Source organism: Pseudochaenichthys georgianus, chromosome 23, assembly GCF_902827115.2.
Source record: "Pseudochaenichthys georgianus chromosome 23, fPseGeo1.2, whole genome shotgun sequence".
NCBI classification, from domain to species: domain Eukaryota; kingdom Metazoa; phylum Chordata; class Actinopteri; order Perciformes; family Channichthyidae; genus Pseudochaenichthys; species Pseudochaenichthys georgianus.
Window position 1 is genome coordinate 9,985,775 of NC_047525.1, and position 22,235 is coordinate 10,008,009.

The following is a 22,235-nucleotide window of genomic DNA, read 5'->3' on the forward strand; positions in this document are numbered from 1 at the left end:
TGTTAATAGCTCATTATTGTATTATTCTTTTTTATAATATTTCAGGAAAACCTTAGCTTTATTGTAGACTTGAAGCCAAATGAATGTATTTTGTTCTAGGTTTGTTGTCTTATTTTCTTCGGACAATGCTCTATTTTGCAGATATGCATATTTACCATAGATAATAATTAGATTTCATATTTTAAGAAAATATGTAGAAACCTGTGAATATTCATGGCCAAAATCCATAATGTTTTTTAAACAAAAGCAACACATGTTTATGTTTTTTAATGTTGGTAATTATTTGTCTGAATGAACCGAGCAAGAGATTGTATTTTATTGTCTTAATTTGAATAAAAATCTGAAAGAAAACATGAGAAAATGACCTTGTCTAATTTGTCATTTTATGTACAACTCCCGTGTTTAAATGACCTTAAAATCAACCTTAAATATAAGAAAAATAATACATTTGATATATCCACACCGGTTGATCCAAAAATTAACTCTCAAATATAATCCATGTTTCTGTTGGCATAACAATTAGATCTCAAAGTTAATTACCGAGCTTCTACATAGGGGATTAACTCTACAGACTTCCATGTCTTTAACAATGCACTCTGTATGGATATTTTATTCAATGCTTGGCAGAAGAAAAGCCCATGAATATGAATCCCAGCCTATATGGCAGGTGCAGAAAGAGTTCTGGCTTTCTCGCTACGTCCTTTTCTCCTCACTCATCAAAAGGTCTCGAGTTACCATGGGAGGGAAAGAGAGGAGTGGGCAGGTTGAGACACAAATCATTGCCAAATAAAGCTGACAGTGCAAATCTGGGCAGGACTGTGTGTTTCTTTTTTGTTTTGTTTTATCAATGCCCACTGAAGACGGTGTATTTAGCATATCCTTGAACACACCCACATTGGTGCAGAACTGGAAAATAACTTCCTCCCTCACCACGAAGAAGTTCATTCTCTGTCATGTCATGATATAGTATCCCACGACTGAACTAACTTGGTAAGCCACAATCGTAAGCAAGCGATGGGGCAAGGAGAAAAGCAGCTTCAACGGAGAGGGAGGGCAGAGGCCTTTCTCCAAGAGGGGACTTCCTCTCAGCACCATGCTAACAGGGGCTCCTCACAGAGCTCCCATTGTGTGCTAGGGCCCGTGGATCCCCCCCATACATGAAAGCAACACATGCCAGAGTTTCACTTCAGGAAAAGGCGGACAAATATTTCAGTCTGATTGAGCTCTTAAAAAAATAAAGGATACGCTTGTAAGGGATACAAAGTAGTTTTGCCATTGGGGGGCCTTTGCTCTCTTTCTCTTTCTGTGTCTGGTGTCTGTATATATAAGTGTGTGTGTGTGTGTGTGTGTGTGTGTGTGTGTGTGTGTGTGTGTGTGTGTGTGTGTGTGTGTGTGTGTGTGTGTGTGTGTGTGTGTGTGTGTGTGTGTGTGTGTGTGTGTGTGTGTGTGTGTGTGTGTGTGTGTGTGTGTGTGTGTGTGTGTGTGTGTGTGTGTGTGTGTGCGTGTGCGTGCATGTGCGCGTGCGTGTGTGCGTGCATGTGTATGTGTATGTGTGCGTGCGTGTGCATGTGTGTGTGCGTGTGTGTGTGTGCGTGTGCGTGTGTGTGTGTGCATAGTGTTTAAGGGGGTCGTGCATGTGGGTGTACGGTATGGGGTGGGTGCACTCCGACTGACCAAAAGCAATCTGCTCTGGTCCAATCGGTCTCAGTGCCTACCTTCACACATAAGCAGCAGGGCACTCAGGTCTGCCTGGCGCACAGACCTACACCTACACACACACTCGTCACATTAACACACACACACGTTTCACACACTTCACGCACACACCCTCCCCTCGTCAGGGCACCCTGCTCGACCTCTCACCATTGGCCAAATCCCGGAGCCCTCAGCATCTCCATCACGGCTGAAGGGACCATTCGGGAAAGCAGGAGACAGAGGTAAGCGTTCTTGGTGTATCTTCATGCTGGCTCAAGGATCTTTGGTGCAGGGGATTAGGCAGGCAAGAGAGGGTCTACTTGCCCCTCCAAAAACACAGCTATTCACGATTTGCAGTGGAGCTTCTTGGCTAATTGGTTGTTGGTGCAGCAGCTTTATTTTCACTCAGGGATTCGCTTTGGTGACTTAAATGTGGAACTGTGTTGTCCTTTGGCAATAGCAGTGGTTGAAATATGTTCGATGGTAAAAACAAAATGTAAGTTCCAGTAGATGTGATTCGGGTGTGCGTGCGCCACAGGTGTCTTTTTCTTACAACAAAAGTAATACTGAACTATTTTGCAGGTTTGACAGCTGCAGCATTGTTTTGACATAATATCTGATCATGCATTTTGCCTCAAGAGATTCTACAAACTTTTCCCTCAATTTCAGTTTAAAAAAAATTGTATATATATATTTAATTAGCTCCCACTAATTCCAGAAATGGTGCTGATAATCTTATTTGTAGTTCATATTTTTAAAAATTATGATTTATTTATATGTGTCACTTTATCACAGTTTTTAAGTTCTTTTAGGCCTTTTTGGAATACAAATAAACGTGTTTGTTGTTCAACCTGTAGCAACAAGATGTGTGTGAAATGTGTTTAAAGGTAAAAAAGCTAGAATGAGTGGATATCAGGAATGCCCAACACGGAGCCAAGCATAACACGGAGGTAGTCCGGAGGCTACACTGACACACACACACACACAGTTTGCACACACAGCACACTGTGATGGCCTGTATAAGCACACCTCTGTCTCCAGTATAGTCCCTCTTTCAGTGTAGCCATGCTGGATTTCATCGCCACATGACAGAAAGTCTATTCCAGTAAGGATGCTGACCAGTAAGCACACCTTTTCTCAATAGGGGGCACTCAGTTCATGCTGGTCATTTCCAAGAGATAATGACAGGAGTGTGTGCATCATTAGTCAATCCATCTGATATCAACAAAGATCTGATTCATGACTTAAATAACCTGTGCTGGTCAGTTTTTTATAATCTGTCCTCATCCCAAAAATAGCAGCAGAGGTTTCTCAATATTCTCTCTCTGAAAGATAGGTGTGTTAAGACAGAGTGTGCATCTGTGAAAGGATGTGTCTTTTAAAGTGTGCGTGTGAATGTGTGTGCGTTGTAGCACCCTCACTCCTGAATGAAGCTTTCCCTTGCAGCCGTAACTCACTGCCATCCTGTCCACAAACCTCATTGGAATTTGGAGTTTGAGTGCTGAGACAGGCAGCCACCGGGCCTCATAAAGGCCCTCTGTGAAGGGTGAGGGGTCGAGTTAGCATAGAAACCTCTCTCTCTCTCTCTCTCTCTCGCTCTCCCTTGCTCTCTCCCACTCGTGAATCTTTTTCTCACTCTCTCCGTCTAACCCTGAGGGCCAACACCTTGTCCACATCTCTTCTCTTCTTCCCTCGCTCTCCGTTTCTCTGCCCCGGCCTAGAGGACTCTCTTTAAACTTTTTTTCTTGGATTTGAAGTCATTTATCCCTGGCTTGCAGTCGTGTAGCTACACCTGCTATCAGTGTGCTATCAAGTTCCTCCACTGACAGATTATTGGATTCCTCCGCACCATGTTTGTGGTGCCATCTCATTAGGCATTCATTAACTTGTGCTAATCGTGGAAGCACGTTCCACTTGGGATCTTTGAACTCAACCAACCTCACTAAGCTTGGTAGATCTGTGCTGCTAAGGAAATGAACAAGATTAGGAACAGCTGGGTCAGGGCCGTGCAGTAGATCTGCACCCAGTGAAAATCATACATGCTCATTTTAGATGCTAGATGAAAGACCTTCTTGTCTGCACAGTGCACACCTCAGAATCTGCCAAAACCTTTATGGGGTTATTAGTAAAAAAAAAGACTTAACTGTGTTTTATTGGAAATAAAGAAACCCAACATCTTTTTTTTTTTAAATACATTTAACGCCATCACCAAAAGATCCTACACTGAAATTATATTTCCTGAAGACTCATTAACGGTCCCATGGTTTCTTATCAGATCAACTCTGACTTTTGACCTTTGACACGTCACAGGCGAGCACTGATTAGAGCCAAGATGGCTGCTCCCTGGAACAGTGAGCCTCGGGCTACAGTGAAGCAAGAGGCCCTCATATTTCAATCCCTCCAGCTGTCTTCACCTCAGTAATGAAATCACTGACCTTAGTGTTGTGAATCAATGTCAAGCAGCATAGGCTGGTTGTACATCCAATATCATGAAGACATGCCTTGTTGAAGCGCTTCTAACGGGGGCGGAACAATGTTTTAATACTTTATTCAATTATTACAGACTATATTTTTGTACTGTTCAAGTAATGTTTATATATCTTGAATTTCTGCATGTTTGTTTCTTTTTTACTAAAGCATTAAGACACATAAGACAAATACATTGAAGACATTTTTCAACTGTACATCTTTAAATTGACTTGAAGTATTTCTGTCTGTGTCAAGGTGGACGACAGTATGAGGATGCTTGTGCGGCTCGTTTGGGGACTCTTCGTCCTCAAAGCGGTGGTGGCCAGCCCCAGAATTTCCCGACAAGCGGACTTGGACACATACGATAGTGCCAACTACGATGTGGATCTAGACAATTCAAATTTGGAGAACCAAGATAACTATGACTATGAAGAAGAGCTGACAATTGATGATCCTCAGGTAAGAAACTGTATCGATTGGAAAACAATGTATAGGCGAAATATTCAAATACCATGGCCATCCATTGTACAAAGGCAACCATTGTGCTTTCAACATTCACATTATCTAATATTCATATTTCCTCCACTGATTTAGAAATCGGCATACACATTAGTCTACGGTTTGTTTTTGGTCACCCGGCAGTTCAAGTAATGAGATGCGTTTTGGCTTTAGCCATGCTAATTGGGATTGACAACAGATGTATGCAAAACAATGTATTCATTATAAAGTTACTGGTGAGTCTGTTGTATGGTGTTCAATCCATGATGCATAGCTGAAGGACTCTAGTTAACCCTCTAACCATAACCCTAACCCTAGTTGTTCTCGTCACCAATGCAAAGTTGAATAATCACTGGAAAACTTGTGAAGACAGACTACAAATATAATTGTTTCACAACAACATGATATGTTGCAGGCTCCTCTAACTCCCATCCTTTAAGGATTCCATCTAATTACACAACTCTGTAATATTGGCAATACTTTGGTTGATTTTGAACTGAGAATAGTGCACAAAGCTGGACAGCATTTTGTCCATTTTCCAAATGGCAACAGCAGGATGCCTTTCTGATTTATGAGTGCACTATTATGGCCAAAATATTTCACTTTTATACCTTGGCCAGCCACCATTTAAGTGATATGCACCAGAGTATCCACAGGCTGAATTATTTTGCATCTGGAGTAGTTTTCATAACTGGAAGGAAACCGTATGTCAAGATGTTGGATTTTCAACAGGCTTTCTCTTAGCCAGGGATTTCATTTGATGTGGATAGCACTCACACCAGTGCTGTTATCTCAGACCAATCCTACAAGCCAATTCAGATTTAGCAAATATGACAAGACCTTGAAAAACAAACAACATAAAGCAGTACATTATTTCAATCCACTGTTGCAAAATATAAAAACGTTTGCCTTATTTTCAAAATGATAAAAAGATGTTGTGCAGAGTCTTACAGCTGCGTGCCACACATGGGAGTGTTCAGTGTGGAAAAGTTATAATGTGCTGGGAAAGGGTTCTGATAATGTCCCTTTGTTTAACAAGCCTGCAGTGACACGGCACATTGCCACAATAATTCCGGGTCTTTGGGCGCAGGAAAGGGGAAAACAATACCATTAGAGTTATAACAATCTTCCCCACGTTGTTGTCCCCATTGAAATAACAACGTTTGGACTCATAATTGCAGCCTTGCGTGTTGAGAAAAAGCGTGTTGCAAGGACATTTTGTTTTGTTTCAGCTTAAGATATACTGGTTGCTTAAAAAGAGCGAGGATTAACCGGATTTTTTTCACACACACACATCAGATGTCAGGGGAGAAATGAAGCAGTGATGAACTCCATGCCTCTGGAATGCTGACTCTTTACTTTCCACATCCAGTTCTCTGGTGGTATTTCTCGTCTTTCTCCTCAGAGCTTGTCTCTGTTCAGAAAGGTTAAGGCTCATCTAAAGTGTTAGCCAAGCAAATCGTCTTCAGTCTGCTGCATAAAATGGTCTCTGCAAATGCTTTTATCACCAGTTTTATACTAATTTAGATGTCTTCTATAGTTTCACACATATTTAGTCATTTTGAACTAGACTTTAACACCTCAGGTATTAAACTCTAAATTAATGTCTGAAGCTGAGGTTTGTGCTGCTGTTGTTTTGGATTGCAAAGTACTGTATAGTAAGAAGCCGCCTAAAGTTCTTCATTTGCTCCACTTGGAAAATAACTACATAAATATAATGTTACAACATTATCCATAATTAACAGTGCTTTAATTAAGTGTTCTTTTTAGATTTTGTTTATTTATATTGAGAAATCATTCTTAATTGTTTCCAGGATTTGTCTCCTCAAGAGTTATATGAGAGGATTGATACCCCTCTCACATCTGTGTAAATATGAAGCTACATTCCGTTAGCTTAGCCTAGCATAATGACTGGAAAGAGGAGGTAAATAGCCAGCTGTTCTATGGTAAAAAAATGTATCAAAACCTGACTCATTGTCTCAATATTAGGTATTTGTTTAATCCGTACTAAAGTGTAAAAACAACGTTACATGTTTAACAGCCTGGATTGTGTCTGTCATCAATCTTCTACTCGCCAATAAAGAGAGTAAGCCTATTTCCTGTGCATATATTACGTCGGCATTGGCTTTGGGCTGGAGAAGTTAATAAATATGGATGAAAATGTGCCTTTCATTTTCTCAAGACTTCATAAGCATAATTAGATGTTGTACATGCTGTGCAATATCAGGGTGAAGAACCATGAGATGGTTGATGTTTATAGGCTCCGCTCATTTTTCTGTGATGAATGATCCATACTGAAGCAATCCGTTCGGTCATTTTGTTTGTTGATAAGGAAACAGCTGGTGTAGTGTGAGGATTGTATTGAAACTTCACTTTTCGTGCTAAATGCACCTACTGATTGGTACGCAGTGACATTTGGCGTCAGTTTGATGCTCACATTCAACGTCTTTCCCTGTGCATTCTGTAGGCTATTCCCAATGCTGTTTCCAGAGGGTTTTTTCATTATTTTTGGTTGCCAGCGTCTTCTTTCCCCTCGGGTGTAGATGTTTGCTTTGGGGAAAGGGGGAAATGAAGGGGAGAGCTGCAGCGAGCAAACTGTGCAAGACTTTTCAAAGGCCTACCTTGTTGTATCCCAAACTGTGTCTCTGCCAAGCTTTAAAATATGACTGGACATCTTTTCATTGCAGCATTTAAAGTCTTTGCATGCATTTACCAAGTTATATTAGTTACAACCAAGCACTTGAAGGTTGTACTTTGTAAGGGATTATTTACTGTATGTCTTGATATACATTTATGTTGGATACCTCTTACCTACATCTGATTACCGCGGTTGAAAGCAGCAGAGAGAACTCAAATATGGATTTGTGCAGCTACCATGTGTGTCTTGGTTCCACAAGGACCATTCCCTTTTTGGAGGGTTGAGTCAGCCTTGTTGGGCTGAGAGTGTCAGGTATTACCTGTGGCGGTGTGTGGGGGTTCAGCGCCCTCGCCTGGAGAGGGATAGAACTGCAGGTTTTATCTGAACGACTGAATGCAATTATAATACCAGATGGATAAACCTGAAGCTTTTAAAGAAGAAATCACAAAGCACGGTGATTCATCAAGCTTGGTTGGTTAGGCAGAGGTGTCTTTTCATGTATTGCCCAATATAAAACATAAATGCTGCAAAGCCTTTGTTTATAAAGTAATTAGATATTTTGAGGAAGAAAACATTAACATGACGGCAGGTTGTATAGTCCTTGAGTTTATCTAAAAGCACCGTAAACTAAATATAACCAGTTACTGTAAAATGAAGCATTTTGGTTCACATAATGTGCTGATAAAACATTTCTAAAAAGTTTTTTTTTTTTAAATGTGTGTATGTCCTCATTGACAAAGTGATTCCTATGCATTCCTCCATTCACAGTTCTTAACCATGTGAGAATTAACAAGAGCTCCAAACTCAATACAAAGAAAGTTTCTTTGTTGTGGCATTCATGGCAAGAAGACAACATGTCTTTCAATGATTTGTATACCTGTTGTTATGCAAAATACTATTAATGTACAGTATGTGTGTGCTATGAGTGCTAATGGTCAATGGCAAGTAAAAAGGTCCTTCACTTTTATCCCGTTGGTACCCAGCAGGTTTTTTTATTTACTACACAAATGTTTTTTCATGGACGTCGTATCTGAGTGGTCATTACTTTCTAGATTCTGGATAAATCTGCGCACTTGGCTGCCATCTTGTGGTAAAGATGCGAATGGTCTCATGGTTCTTTTTGTTGGTCCTTGATAACATTGATGTGGCAAGTTGGACTGTGTCACATCAGATCCTAGATTATTATTTCTGAAGGCTTCTCATGTTGTTTGATTTCCTTTTTTCCTTCTGAATGTTATGAATCAATTGTCTGCCTGCTTTGATTCAGTTTCCCAATACTAAGTCATAGTAAACAGTTAGTAACTCTATGCAGTGCATAAAGTCTATTTAATAAGGGGGAGACTGTTTTCATCTCTTGAAATCACTTGTAATAGATTACATTTATAATTGATCATACAGCAGAGCTATCACCTTTATGTCATTGGCTACCAATGTTCAGTGTATTTCCAGTGTATTTCATTTCTTAATTAAGATAGCATTTTATACTAGGTTAGATCTGTTCTGTAGGCACAACATACAACATGCAACATACTGAAACCCAGTATATTGTGTGCAATAATAAGAGGATAATATTTGCTTCTTTAAATAATATGTACCAGAATCAGCTAACATGGAACAAGCACACAGCCATGTGCTTCGTTGACTCGTTTTGGGGTTCTTATTTGATGTACAGAAAAATAAAAACAGTTAATATCACCCATACATTTTTGACTCAAAGCTGCTGTCTTTCCCTCAGATAGAGATTGGAACACTCGCACCTGACTACAACTACCCTGTAACCGAGGCCTCAGAAGAACAAGTAGAAGAAGAGGAAGAGGAGGAGGAGGAAGAGTTGCCCCTGACACGCCAGCTCGTTCCTCAGGGTTCAGGGGGCTCTGGGGTTCTCATGGGCCCAAACACACAGAAAGGTCTGAAAAAGCACACACTCGTAAACATAGAGTTCAGTGGGTGACAGAGAGGGCCTTGCTCCGGTCTATATGGAGTTGTAAAAGGACAGCAGCCAAAGCTCCTAACAACGATACTCTAATCTATTCTCTAAACTCTTCTTCACCAATCATCTGTTCCATGTGCATGTCTTCCATTTAACTCGCTGTTATGGTTAAATGTGTCCTTTTCAATGACTTTGTCCATTTGTCACCAACCACGTAACCTAATCATCACTGTTAGCTCCATGCCTGATTAATGTTCTGTTTCTCCTGTCTGTTTATTAATACCTAATCTTGTCTCTAACAAGAGGTGGAGCTGCGTCTGACGCCCATTGACATCCTTCATGTGTCCGGGGATTTTGGAGGCTCGGTAGGGTCCGGGGCCTCGGGAGCTTCTGGGGCTTCTGGGTCTGGAGGCTCAGGAGACCTTCTGGTCTCTGGTGGCTCAGGGGGTTCCGGTGATATTTTCTTTATATCCGGAGCCTCTGAGGAGCTCCACAGCTCTGGGGGGTCAGGGGAATTCTTGGCATCAGGGGATATCTTGATATCTGGGGATTTCTCGGGCTCCGGGGATCTCTCAGGCTCTGGGGATATTTCTGGAGCCTCGGGAGATCTTGGCTCTGGGATTTCTATTGAATTCCCCCTGGGCTCTGGGGCCTCTGGAGACCAGTCTGGTTCTGGGTTCTCCGGAGATCTCCTGATTTCAGGGGCCTCGGGAGGCTCTGGGGTTTCTGGGGACGGTGAGTCCGGTTCCTCAGGGATAACATTGATATCTGGAGGTTAGTATGCCTGCCAGAAAGGCTTTTGGCAACTCTATTTCTTCATGTGTCTAAAATCACCTGTCATACTGATTGTCTTGAATTCCATTTAACTTCCTTTTAAAATGTAGTTAAATGTTGATTTGTTTGCCTGAAATCTTACTTTATTGTTTCTCTTTGTACGTTTTCATAATCATGGTGCTCCTAACCTCATGTGTAATCAAACATGTGGGTGTGATTGATTAATGACTTGATTGATTGTCATCTGATCCCTCCACCTTCCTAATCTCATGTCTCCTAACCCCAACCCTTGGCTCTAACAAGAGGAGGAGCTGCCTCTCATTCCCGAGACTATCCCTAGCGAGGCATCAGGTGCTTCAGGGGAGTTCTCGGGAGCTTCAGGAACCTCAGGGGCCTCTGGGGATCTGGGGATCTCTGGATCCTCTGGGGCTTCTGGTGCTTCTGGTGCTTCTGGCTCTGGAGACACAGTGGTCCCTGAGGTAACTCTGGTTCCTGATATTGATAAAGGTCAGTATCTAATCTAGACATGTTTAAGGCAAGGTTAAAACTAAAGTCCATACCGGACATCTTCTTATGAACTGGCTTTGCTTTTTGAGACCAGCAGCTACAAAGGTACCCTGTGGCGTTTCTGACCAACAGTAGTGCTATAGAGAATGTGTTTTACGAGTATACCTAAGGAAGAACATGCATGCGGTACATATTTCTGAAGCTTGTTTCACACTATTGTTCTGAATAGTGACGATAAAGAGGAAGCATTATGTTGCTTCAGGAAATTCAGTGAGGAAGAAGACTGCTAGCCATTTAACATGTATGTAAACCTCCAGTCCGCCTTGGTGGCAATTGGAGAGAAATAATCCCCCTAGAACGCTTGTGCAAAAAAATTACGAGAACAGTCACTAACATATCATTTATTTGTCAAACCTGAAGAATACACTACATGCGTTTTGTATGATTATCAGAAACTCCACAGGGCACCTTTCAAAAGATTTTTTTAGAAATATAAATGCTTAGAACGGTATATTCAAACCTAAGCAATGATTTTATTGATGTACTTTTTTGAACATAATTGTTTATACCAAGTCCAATGTTGTTATCTAGCCTTGTAGACAACGTACACCCTAGAGATGAAACCGCATTTGGACTCGCTTTCTCGAGCATTTTGTGCCCATCACCTCTCATATCATTAACTCCGACAAAACGTTTTCATTTAACTTCCACTCGTCAGTTAAATGACATAACCGCTTGGTTCACACTGCAAATAAACTGTGTGTAACTTACCACCGTGGCAACCAGTGGGCTACTGATTGCCAGTCATGTCCATGCTGATCTAACCTGTTTCTTTAACACCTAATCTTGTCTCTAACAAGAGGAGGGGCTGCTTCCGACCACACCAGAAACCCCTCAGGAGGGTACTGGTGGTGTAGAAGGGTCAGTGAGCTCGGGTGAACCTGACGAGCCTGATGAGCCTGAGATTGACAGGAAAGGTCAGTATTTAGATACACAGAGAAGAATGATAAATTAAAAAAAATCCGTTCACTTTGGAACTTGTCAACACCATGATATCCTGAATCCTCATTTGATTGCCCTTTGGATTACTGTCCTCTGATTATACCTCTTATTGTATTACCGCCCTCTTCTTTGATCCTTCTCTTTAATGTGCTCCAGGTATGCCCACTTGCCTGCTGTGCACGTGCCTCGGCGGTTCGGTCTACTGCGATGACTTGAAGCTGGATAGTGTTCCACCTCTTCCTAAAGACACCACTCACTTCTACGCCCGCTACAACAGAATCACCAAGATCAACAAGTCTGACTTCGCCTCCATGAGTACGTTTGAAAGAAAATGTAGAAATGCAAAAGACAAGAGATTTTCAGAACCAAGTATTAAGATGATGTTTTTTCACATCCTTTCAGACAAGCTGAAGAAAATCGACCTAACCGCCAACGAGATAACGTCCATCGATGAGAGAGCATTTTTGGGTCTTCCCGAGCTGGAGGAGGTGTTGATTCGAGAAAATCATATCTCTCAGCTGCCTGCTTTCCCAGAGACCATGAGCTTGATCGATGCCAGCCAAAACACCATTGGCACCAAGGGGATTCACAAAGAGGCGTTCAAGGTACGTACAACTCCAGCCCCAGTCAATAAAGGCCAACGTGTCAGTAGTTATAAGGTTGTTTATATGTTAGCGCTTCTATATTTGCACTTCCAAGTGTATTATTATGTCTTGAGGTGCTAGACTTGGTTTGAAAAAAACAAATGTAATTACAAACATATTCATATAAATTGTGTTGTCATATCTAGGTTTAATAATAACATTAGCTTATACGACATCGTTTGATTTGATTGATTCTCCAACGTCTTTATACGTTATATAATTTGAGAGTATTTGATATTTTGGTGTTCTTTAGAAGACATAATTGTTATCAGAGGTGGGAGAAGTATCCAGATCATGTACTTACGTCAAAGTAGAGTAGAGTGTAGGAATACTCTGTTACATGTAAAATCCTTGCATTGAAAATGTTACTCAGTAAAAGTACTCATTCTGCAGATTGCCCCATTTTAGAATAATATATGATGTGTTTTTATTATAATTATTGATGCATTAAAGTGTTGGTAAAGGTGAAGCTAGTTTTAACCTCTGAATTGAAGTGGAAGTACAAAGTAGCAGAAAATATAAATACTCAAGTAAAGTGCTAGTATCTCAAAATTGTACAGTGCTTGAGTAAATGGTTGTTTATTTTTGCACCACCACTGATTTTTGTATAATGTATCTTTCTCTCCAGGATATGACCGGCCTGTTGTACCTGTACCTCACAGACAACAACATTGATTACATCCCTGTGCCTCTACCAGACAGCCTGCGATCTCTACACTTACAGGTACATCTGCTTTGGCCCCATCAATTCCCATCAATGGCCAACACTAAAATGCTTCTATTTTTTTACATGTTTGAATTTGATATGAAAATAAGGGAAATGAGAAAGCAATCTGGAATAATAAATCAACAGGCTATCTTCACCCACAAAGGTGTTTTCACTTTGGTCTGATTACACCTCTTCTCTTGTCAAAGTGGGTGGAGCTATAATGAAATGACATGATGTCGCTAAACTTCACAAACCAATAAGAATGGATTTTGCCCTAACAGGTGCAACACAATCAAGCTGGTCAGAGGGATGTCAAGAACTCACACACACAAGGTCTCATTCGGCAGATTGACAACACCTGTGTGGGGGGGGGGGGGTCATGGGATAGCCTTTAAGAAGCTAACTCAAATGAAAGAAATCCTTCCATGCAGTTTCTCTGCACACAAGCTACAGACACTTCCTGAACAGCCCGAGAAACCAGACGTATTAATGCCCCCCTAAAAAGCAAACACTGAACGTTTTGGACACTGGTATCCTACTGAGTCCTTTCCAAACAGCGTGTTTCATCTGTTCAGGTTCTGCTTTCAACACACAAAACAAACTGCCCCCGATAGAGGCCACAGCCCAAAGTAGTCATTAACCATTCAGTATGTAAAGTTGTGTTGGAAAAAACTTCTCTGATTTAAAAGGAATAAATATGAAAATATAAATATATATTACACATGACTTTCCTGAAAGCTGTGAAGGTTGATGATCAAAGAACTTAAACTTTTACCACACACATTTGATATCTAGCTGAATGACTGTGTTGTACCAGAGGAAATAAGCAGAAATGATCCACATTAGAGGGAATGAAACTGCCTTTTTTGCCAGTTTTGCACAATAACTATTGGAATCTATTTTAATAATTGGGTCATTTGACTATTTTTCTTATTTTTCCAGAGTAACAAACTACTTTGTCTGAGGGAGAAAAAACAATTCTTGCCTATATAAGGGGCTAAAAGTCATGGACTTATGTCAAACGGCAATATAAGGCGATAAACCCTGCTTTATTCTAATCTATAATGATTAAATGTCTCCATGATAATATTATTTATCAGAGTTACATACGCATTGAGACGCATCTCATTATGTATCTTCCTATCTTCTACACAGCGCAACAATATTCAGACGATGCACGAGGACACGTTCTGCAACCTGAAAGACTTCAACTACATCAGAAACGCACTGGAGGACATCCGTCTGGACGGCAACCCCATCAACCTCAGCAGGACCCCGCAGGCCTACATCTGCCTGCCCCGCATCCCCATCGGGGATCTCATCTAACCACAGACACAAACTACACTGTTGCACACGGACTCACACAAATACAACCACATGCACACATCTTTGTACATATTGACACACCAAAGCCACACATGCAGACATGCTAACTATTTATCAATACTCACAATTAAATTAATTGCAATTACAAACTCATACATGCTGCTGACATATATTATGGATTGGTAAACATTTGTGTGGAAAAGTATGAATAAACAACGAACAGATGCTGGTGATCAAGCACATACATACTGCTCTATCTTTCTGTTGTTTTACATTTTTATAACGCAACGTAATGTCACTCTCACATTCCCTCACAAAATGCATGTTCACACACATAAGAACTTTTTCATAAGCCAAACTGTTCCGCAACTTGATTTATAGAAAACAATAGACAACATTTGGAGAAATCAGTTTATTAAAAACCCTCAAATGTCATGTACGTGTCTGTTTTAGTGTTTGTTCATGACTGGCAAAAAAATACAACCAGTAATATTTTTTAATGTTTTGTTTTGTAAAAAAATAATATTAATATTAATGACAAATCTAACACTTTTGGAAATGTATACTAGCATAAAGTTATTGAAGCTGGAGCTTAATGGAAGGTACATTGAGTATCTAATGCAATAAAAGACGCATTTAAACACAATAATTTGTTGTAAAGTCTGTACTGTAATATAAAAATATATATTCTGAAAAAGATTTTTTACATGAACTGCAATATTTGGTATAATTCATTTCAGAGTGATGTTTAAACCGTGCACAATAGTCAATACCAAAGACTCTAATGTCTAGAGTGGATCAAATAAAGAATATTGTTTGATTTGGGAGGGGGGGTTGTTGATTTTTATTGTGGATGGGGTTAAGAATAATGCTAATAGCTTGCTATTGTGTGCTCTGTATGGAATAACCACAAGTGAATAAAGTTGTTTTGAAGACCTCTCCAAACTAGGAGTGGCTCAAAGTTTTCATTGATGGTGAATGTACATTTTGATTTGTATGGACTTAACTAATTTAGAAAACTGCTCAAAAATACCTTTCTCCATGGATGTGTTGTGCAGAGAAGCCTCATGAATCAAAAGTTTTCAATAAGTTTTTCAAACAAGTTGAGAAACTGCTCCTTCCTGTCTGTGACATCTGAGTGTTTCCGCTTGCGGCTGTCTTCTGTACCGTCCTCAGTCCTTTCTCCGGGTGCAGAACGTCTCTCCAGCCTGGCTTTCTCTCTCTCCAGAGCCAGCCGGTCCTGTCTCACAGCCTCCTTGTCCCTGTCCAACATCACCTTCTCCCTCTCCAAAAGGGCCTTTTCTCTCTCTATGATCGCCCTCTCTCTTTCCAGGGAGGCTCGCTCTCGGTCCAGAGCGGCGATCTCCCTGTCCAGCACCGCCCTCTCCCTCTGTAGCACCTGCTGCTCCCTCTCCATCACCCGTTTCTCGCTTTTCATCAAGTCCCTCTCATGCTCCATCTCTTGCATCATGCTTCCGTCCTCCGTGATCTCCTCATCCTCGTCTCCGTTCAGGGTGACCTCAATCTCAGGCTCTCCTGCGATGGAGGCCATAGAGGAGCTAGGTACCATGGGTATCTTCCTCCTCTTGCGTTTGGAGATTGAGGGGAAATGAGCGCTGCGGGGTAAGGCCTCGAGGAGGGGGGTGTCGCCATCCAGCCGACCCTCCATAGCGTCGTCCATCACGTTGAAGAAAGGCCAGCCTTCAGGGTACACTTTCACTCCAGCTGGAGGGTTCTTTAGCCCCTGAAGAAGAAAAGTAAAAAATCAAAAACGACATTTGTAAAAGTGCTTGATAAATCTATGGGGTTCTTTGTTCCTGTACCTTGTATCTCTTCTTCAGGTTTTCCCATTTTTTGGATGCTTGAATATGGCTCATCTGGTAATGCAAGCGCATATGTTGTAGGATTGCCCTGATAAAACAACACACAAAAACATTAGAGCTAACACAATGAGTTGATCTATTCAATATATAGCAAATATGTATTGGGTCGATAAATCAATAAGTTGTACTATTATTGTTTTAAATATATAAATTCCCAAATGTCACTGGTTTTAGCTTTTTTAAATATGAATGTCAACAAAAACGTTTAAACTTGATGTCCTACCTCCATGCCCACATGGACGTATTTCTCTTTCCAGAGAAGAGGTTATTATTCTTAACCCTCAGCTTCACAAAGTCTTCAATTTCCTTGACACTCACTGAGGGAGAGAGAGAGAGAGAGAGAGAGAAAAATTGTTAGAAATTACTTCATGAGGGCGTTTGTATAAAAACTGAAACCCTCAACTCAAATCAAGCATAAACACGTATTAAAAATCAGTTTTTTGTAATGCAGTGTGCAGACTGCATTTCAGCTGATTATGAGCAGTGTCACCCTTAATTACAGAACGTGTACCGAATACTGGAGTCCATTCCATTTTTAATTCAATTAAAACATAACACCATCTCAAACTGTAAAAAGAAACTCATTTAAAATGAAGTTAGCAGACCATCCCAATCTACTGTGCATTAATGTGTGGCCTCATGGTAGGTCTATGCTCACTTACACAAATAGTATATAACAAACACAACCTACATACCAGTGTGTAGGCCAGTTTAAATAGCCTGCGTGTATTAACCATATTCCTTGTTATTGTTGAATTAATTCTTACTTCCCGGGCACTTCAGCGTGGAGCCCACTTGCTAGGAGCCCAAGCTAACTCTCATTATCTGTGAGTTAGTTTGAATAAAACATGACTTTTCCTGCTGCCTATACTTACTTTTATATGTGTACTCCACGGGGCACACTTTATTATAAGTGGTGCTCGTGTAATCGTGATCTTCGTTTTCCATGTTTCCCTCGTTTACGTTCTTCGTTTAGTACCCTTCGTAGGAAAAGACGGGAAGGTACTTCCGCCTTTAGAGGGACCTAATCTTCTTCTTCTTCTTCTTCTAATAGAGCGGGTATAGGGCCGTATCAGCTCACCATTGCCATCTAACGGTGTGCAGGTTTAGCATACTGCTAAATAAAATAGTAATATTACATAGAATCCACTATCCAGCTGTTTTTGCTCTCCCACGCAATATTTGTGAACCTATACAGTTTACAATAACACTTTGAACGTTACATTGACATTGCATATTGTTTAACTGCTTGAATGTGTGTGTATTCCTTTAAGTAGTTGTGTAGTTCAAATCAGCTGTCGATCTTGCTATGATTTCACATGCATTACCAGCTGCTCGTCAAACAGCGTGTGGGAGTGGGTGTATATATAAGTTAGGGAAACGAAAGTGTTAGATAGAGAATGGCGTCTGCCTGTCGTGAGTACTTTTTTAACATCATTATAATAATATTCATACTATAATATAATGAGTTACTTATGTGTTTTTGTTTTATCGACATGCTTAGGACCCTTTTGCCCTCGTAAAAAGAGTGGCCACTGTATGTTATTATATGCAAAATGAGACATTTTGAGTTGTAGTAGATGTTGATATGAGGCTAAATCAAAAAAGATTAATAGAAGTCTATATGCCACGTTATAGGGGAAACACGATGAAAGTATTACCTCGCAATCGGACAGTCAGACACAGATGTATGTGGCGATGATTGTTTGAAAACATGACATAAAAGTTTCAGTTTCGTTTCTTGATGAGCTCTCTGTTCTACTCTGGTTCTACTGAAGCCCAAACATATATAGTAATAATCATGGTTTACTTTAATTTCTCATTTACTCGGAGTTAAATTAAATTCAGGGTTATTATCTTTCCTTCATTATACATTATTTTTGCAACGTGTTGATCATGGCCATACAGCATAGGCCTACTGGATGGATGTGATCTAATGACCCAGCAGGGGGCAGCAAATAAAGATAATAAGTCATTTTTTTCAATATTAACTTGCACTTTCTTTTAAAATGTGTTTTAAAATGTACTTCAAAGAATATCTTATGGCCCTTTATTTAAAAAACGAATAATTAAAAAGTTAACTTTGATTAATTGTTTACCATTCTCATTGAACAAATATCAGTACAGAAAACAATTGCAACATAACAACTAAAAGTGTCCCCACTTTTTACCCTGAAAGGATAATGATCATGTTCAGTCATTATCAATGGGAATTTTGTTCAAGTGTTCACCAAATATGTAAACAAATTTTGATGTGTGTTTTTCATTCTCAATTATTGTTTTGTGCCATTGTTCCCAGTTGCTGACGAGGAAAAGCCCTCTTGTGACTCTGAATCCTCCTCTGAGGCGGAATCAGACGCCAGTGAAGAGTCTGACAGTGACAGTGATTCAGATGAAGGAGATGGTTTTCAGGTTGGAGAAGATGTTTGAGTCAGCATCTATTTATTGCACATAAAGCCACAAGAGGTGGATCCATTTAAGGCCTTACGTATTTTTTAAGGCAGATGTTATTTGCACCCAGGTGACTTTAGTGGAACATGCTAGTTGTATAGCTACATTGGCTATTTACACCCTGGGTGTACTGTTAAAATGTAATAAATACTTTTATTTAAATAGTTACATTATTGGAATATCATGGATGTTATGCTAAAGAGAGTTTATTGCCATGTTTGACACCCTCTATTTTTCACACTGATGTAGAACTTTACTTTATTTACCAATTGAGTGATTTAAAAACGTTCCATTTTCAGTTGGATGGGAACGGGCCCTGCAAGTATTACAACAAAGGCCGATGTCGGGATGGTGACGGGTGCTCTTTCCAGCACGTCTGCCAGTTTGCCCTGACAGGAAGCTGTCGCTACGGGTCCAAGTGTAAGCTGAACCACCCCACAGGCGGGGGGGAGCCCTCGAGGGCCAGAAACCGGGATTCAGGCCGATCTACGTCTAGTAGTGAGGAAGGTTAGTCCCGATTTTGTTGACTGGAATTATCTTATCGACTCATCAATTAGTGGTTTTGAGTCACTACAAACGTCACTTTTTACTTTGCACACTGTCATTTTAAAAAAAATGTAATTCTACATTTTGTCTTTTTAACCAGACTCAAAGCTCACTGATGGTAGATGCTACCAGTGGCAGCTGAATGATGGAAATGGTTGGATGGATGTTGCCAATGATCACATCCTCGAGGCCCAGTATTCGCTGCCTCACTGCAAAGGCATTAAAATCTACAACACACCATACGGGTAAGAGATAACAATGCAGTGCCGAAACATTTTCTACATCAAAAACGGTTTAATGACTGATCTCTCTGTCTCTGTCTGTAGGGCAGTGAGTATATCTTTTAACCGGATGAGAGTGGATGGAAAGAGTCTGAGAGTGAGACGTTTGGATGATGGAAACACTGTGTGGATCTGGTACTGCACACTGAGTGGAAAGTGGATCAAATATGGAGACAAGGTAGATATAATTAAACGATTGGACCTTGTGCAAAAAAAAGTCCCGAGTTTAACATTTGATCTTCTTGGTCAATTTGACAATGAATACTTTTTTTCTGGACAGGACTCAAAGGGCCACACCAGTCCTGTGAAGAGCTCTGACATAGAGAACAAGTTCCAGAGTAACCCAACAAGCTCTGTCACGTTCAACGTCGGTGCTAAAACCTCTGAGATTAAATTCAGAGGTGAAGTATACTCAAAAAACTTTCACCAAATGCACATGTTTACTAATCCTGTCCAACTAAATCCAAATGTAGAACATTGTGCCATTGGGAAGTACACACCCCATGAGAAATCAGGGTCGTGTGCACACATTAATAGCAAAAGTTGTGATAATGAAGTCAGGAATATCCCAATAAGAATCTAAAGATATAGTGGAGGACCGGACTGCAAACCTAAATAGAAAACTATTTCTGAAGTGAAATACTTCCCAGGGAGTAAAAACCAAACAGCAGTCATTGAAATGTAAATACAACTGTAGAATTGAATAATGTCATTCAAACATATCAGCATTCAAATGTGCTCTTGAATGTGCGCAGATTACCTAAAATCAAATCCCAATCTATGTGTGAACTGGATTGTAAATTGGCCTGATGTTAGTTTCTTCTTAGAAAGCAGCTTTATTTTATTCTTTTTTTTGGCAGAAATGCGACAGGTGTCCAAAAAGAAAAAGAGAAAAGTAACTCGTCGACCGCTGTTCCGACAGCCCGCAGGAGCACAGTGAGTCTGGATTGTGTGAATAAACCATTTCCCAAAGTCAAACCATTTCTTCAAATTAATCCAGAATTTTATATTTACAGAGCTTCTCAAGCAACATTAGCTTTCCAGAATCTTTCTTTGGGCTCCAAACCACAGTGGCAGTTTGAGGGGAACAGTGGAGCGTGGCATGTGTTCAAACGCAGGGCAAGTTATCTGGTTCCATTAAGCTAAGAAATTGTATCTGTCTTTGTTACGAAGTGCAAAAAACATGATGTTTCAAATGGTTTCAGCAGAGAGGAACGTCGACTGAATGCTCAGTAATCAGTGATGAGATCGAGAGGAAGTACCAGCAAAACCCCCAGAGCAGCATGACCTTCAACGTGAAGGGACAGACCTACAAACTGGATTTTGCAGGTAGTTATTTTTCAAAAACTGTAAGAAGACACTTTTTTTTTACTGGTTAACTATTTACTAATAAGTTCATGAGTTTATAAATCGTGGTTTGTTACTAGTAAATCCTATAAAATACATGTTCCTGCTAAATAAAGCATGAAAAAACAACTCTCCCTGCTATAATGAACTGTAAATTGCTTGAACAGTAATCCTGAAACACAACATACAGTAGAGCATTTATTTGTTTTATTTTCCCTCTGCAGCGATGATCCAAACCAACCTGAACACCAAGCGTTCACGCAGGATGCGACGTGTGCTGGTGTGAGAATTAAAGGAGATTTGGAAGAGCTCAAGAAGAAAATCTATAAAACAATTGTGCAATACCATATTTATACAATCAATTCAATCTGAGATGTGTTTATTTGGGGTATTTGAAGCAAACGTAATCATTGCTCTGAATTGACGTGGCAGTACATTGGCGTCTTTACAGAAGAAATACATAATTCAGGATAAGATGGAATGATGCCAAAGACTGTTCTTTTTTTATTTGGATTTTGTACAAAAAAAGCTTTGAAGTTTACCAGCTCACCTAAATGCTGCCTGACAAGTTTTACCTCAGATTATGGATACTTTACACATTTGCCTTTTGCAGAAATCACACACACCGTGCAAATACTTACTACCATACTATAAGATGACATTACAAATGTTAGCTTAATAAGAAAAAATTCTCCTGGAATGATCAGACTTATATTTTATTATATATTTTCATATTTCATATATTTCTTATATTTCATATACAGTGTGTATATAAAACATATATGAAAATTGGTTTGGCAATATGTTTAATGCAAATTCAAGGTAAATAATAATTACTTTTTTTAAGTGTTTTATAAAAGTCAGGGGGTTGCATAATGCAATATAAATATGTAATTATTTCTGCTCAAGATTCAAACTATTGGATCTTAAGGTTTACGTCTACTTCATACATAGCATTTTCCTTCAATAAAAATGGATGTAATATTGTTTTTTGTTTTAATATTTTGAAAATGCACTATATCGACAGCTGTGTTATCCTAAATAAATCCCTGTAGACAAAGAACACAAGACATAAAAACTTTTAATAATATACAGTTGCAAGAAAAAGTATGTGAACCCTTTGGAATTACCTGGATTTCGGCATAAGTTGGTCATAAAATGTGTTCTGATCTTCATCTAAGTCACAACAACAGACAAACACAGTCTGCTTCAACTAATACCACAGAAACAATTATATGTTTTCATGTTTTTATTGAACTCACCATGTAAACATTCACAGTGCAGGGTGTGAAGTGAACCCCTAGGCTAAAGACTTCTTCAAGAGCTAATTGCAGTCAGGAGTCAGCCAACCTGGAGTCCAATCAATGAGACGAGATTGGAGGTGTTGGTTGAAGCTGCCCTGCCCTATAAGAAATACACACCAGTTTTGAATGTGCTATTCTTAAGAAGCATTGCCAGATGTGAACCATGCCTCGCACACAAGAGCTCTCAGAAGACCTACGATTAAGAATTGTTGACTTGCATAAAGCTGGAAA

At 39.9% G+C, this 22,235-nt stretch overlaps 3 protein-coding genes across 3 annotated transcripts; 2 read left to right on the forward strand and 1 right to left on the reverse strand.

Moving 5' to 3' along the window:
- The first annotated feature begins 1,756 nt into the window (after positions 1-1,756).
- epyc (epiphycan) lies at positions 1,757-14,215 on the forward strand. The gene is made up of 10 exons (XM_034075295.2): positions 1,757-1,937; positions 4,420-4,623; positions 9,036-9,207; positions 9,534-9,965; positions 10,308-10,511; positions 11,366-11,488; positions 11,670-11,828; positions 11,916-12,118; positions 12,786-12,881; positions 14,022-14,215. Exons 2-10 carry the CDS (start codon positions 4,432-4,434, stop codon positions 14,190-14,192), a joined length of 1,752 nt encoding a protein of 583 aa, XP_033931186.1. The 5' UTR covers positions 1,757-1,937; positions 4,420-4,431; the 3' UTR covers positions 14,193-14,215.
- A 69-nt stretch (positions 14,216-14,284) lies between these two features.
- LOC117468283 (M protein, serotype 24) lies at positions 14,285-17,092 on the reverse strand. Its single transcript, XM_034112313.2, has 4 exons — positions 16,951-17,092; positions 16,299-16,392; positions 16,016-16,103; positions 14,285-15,936 (listed from the first exon to the last, which is right to left on the reverse strand). Exons 1-4 carry the CDS (start codon positions 17,021-17,023, stop codon positions 15,265-15,267), a joined length of 927 nt encoding a protein of 308 aa, XP_033968204.1. The 5' UTR covers positions 17,024-17,092; the 3' UTR covers positions 14,285-15,264.
- A 296-nt stretch (positions 17,093-17,388) lies between these two features.
- Positions 17,389-21,689, forward strand: LOC117439325 (protein mono-ADP-ribosyltransferase PARP12). Its single transcript, XM_071201782.1, has 10 exons — positions 17,389-17,491; positions 18,375-18,487; positions 18,826-19,033; positions 19,173-19,317; positions 19,399-19,531; positions 19,634-19,754; positions 20,214-20,289; positions 20,370-20,484; positions 20,547-20,682; positions 20,925-21,689. Exons 1-10 carry the CDS (start codon positions 17,476-17,478, stop codon positions 20,984-20,986), a joined length of 1,125 nt encoding a protein of 374 aa, XP_071057883.1. The 5' UTR covers positions 17,389-17,475; the 3' UTR covers positions 20,987-21,689.
- Positions 21,690-22,235: the final 546 nt, after the last annotated feature.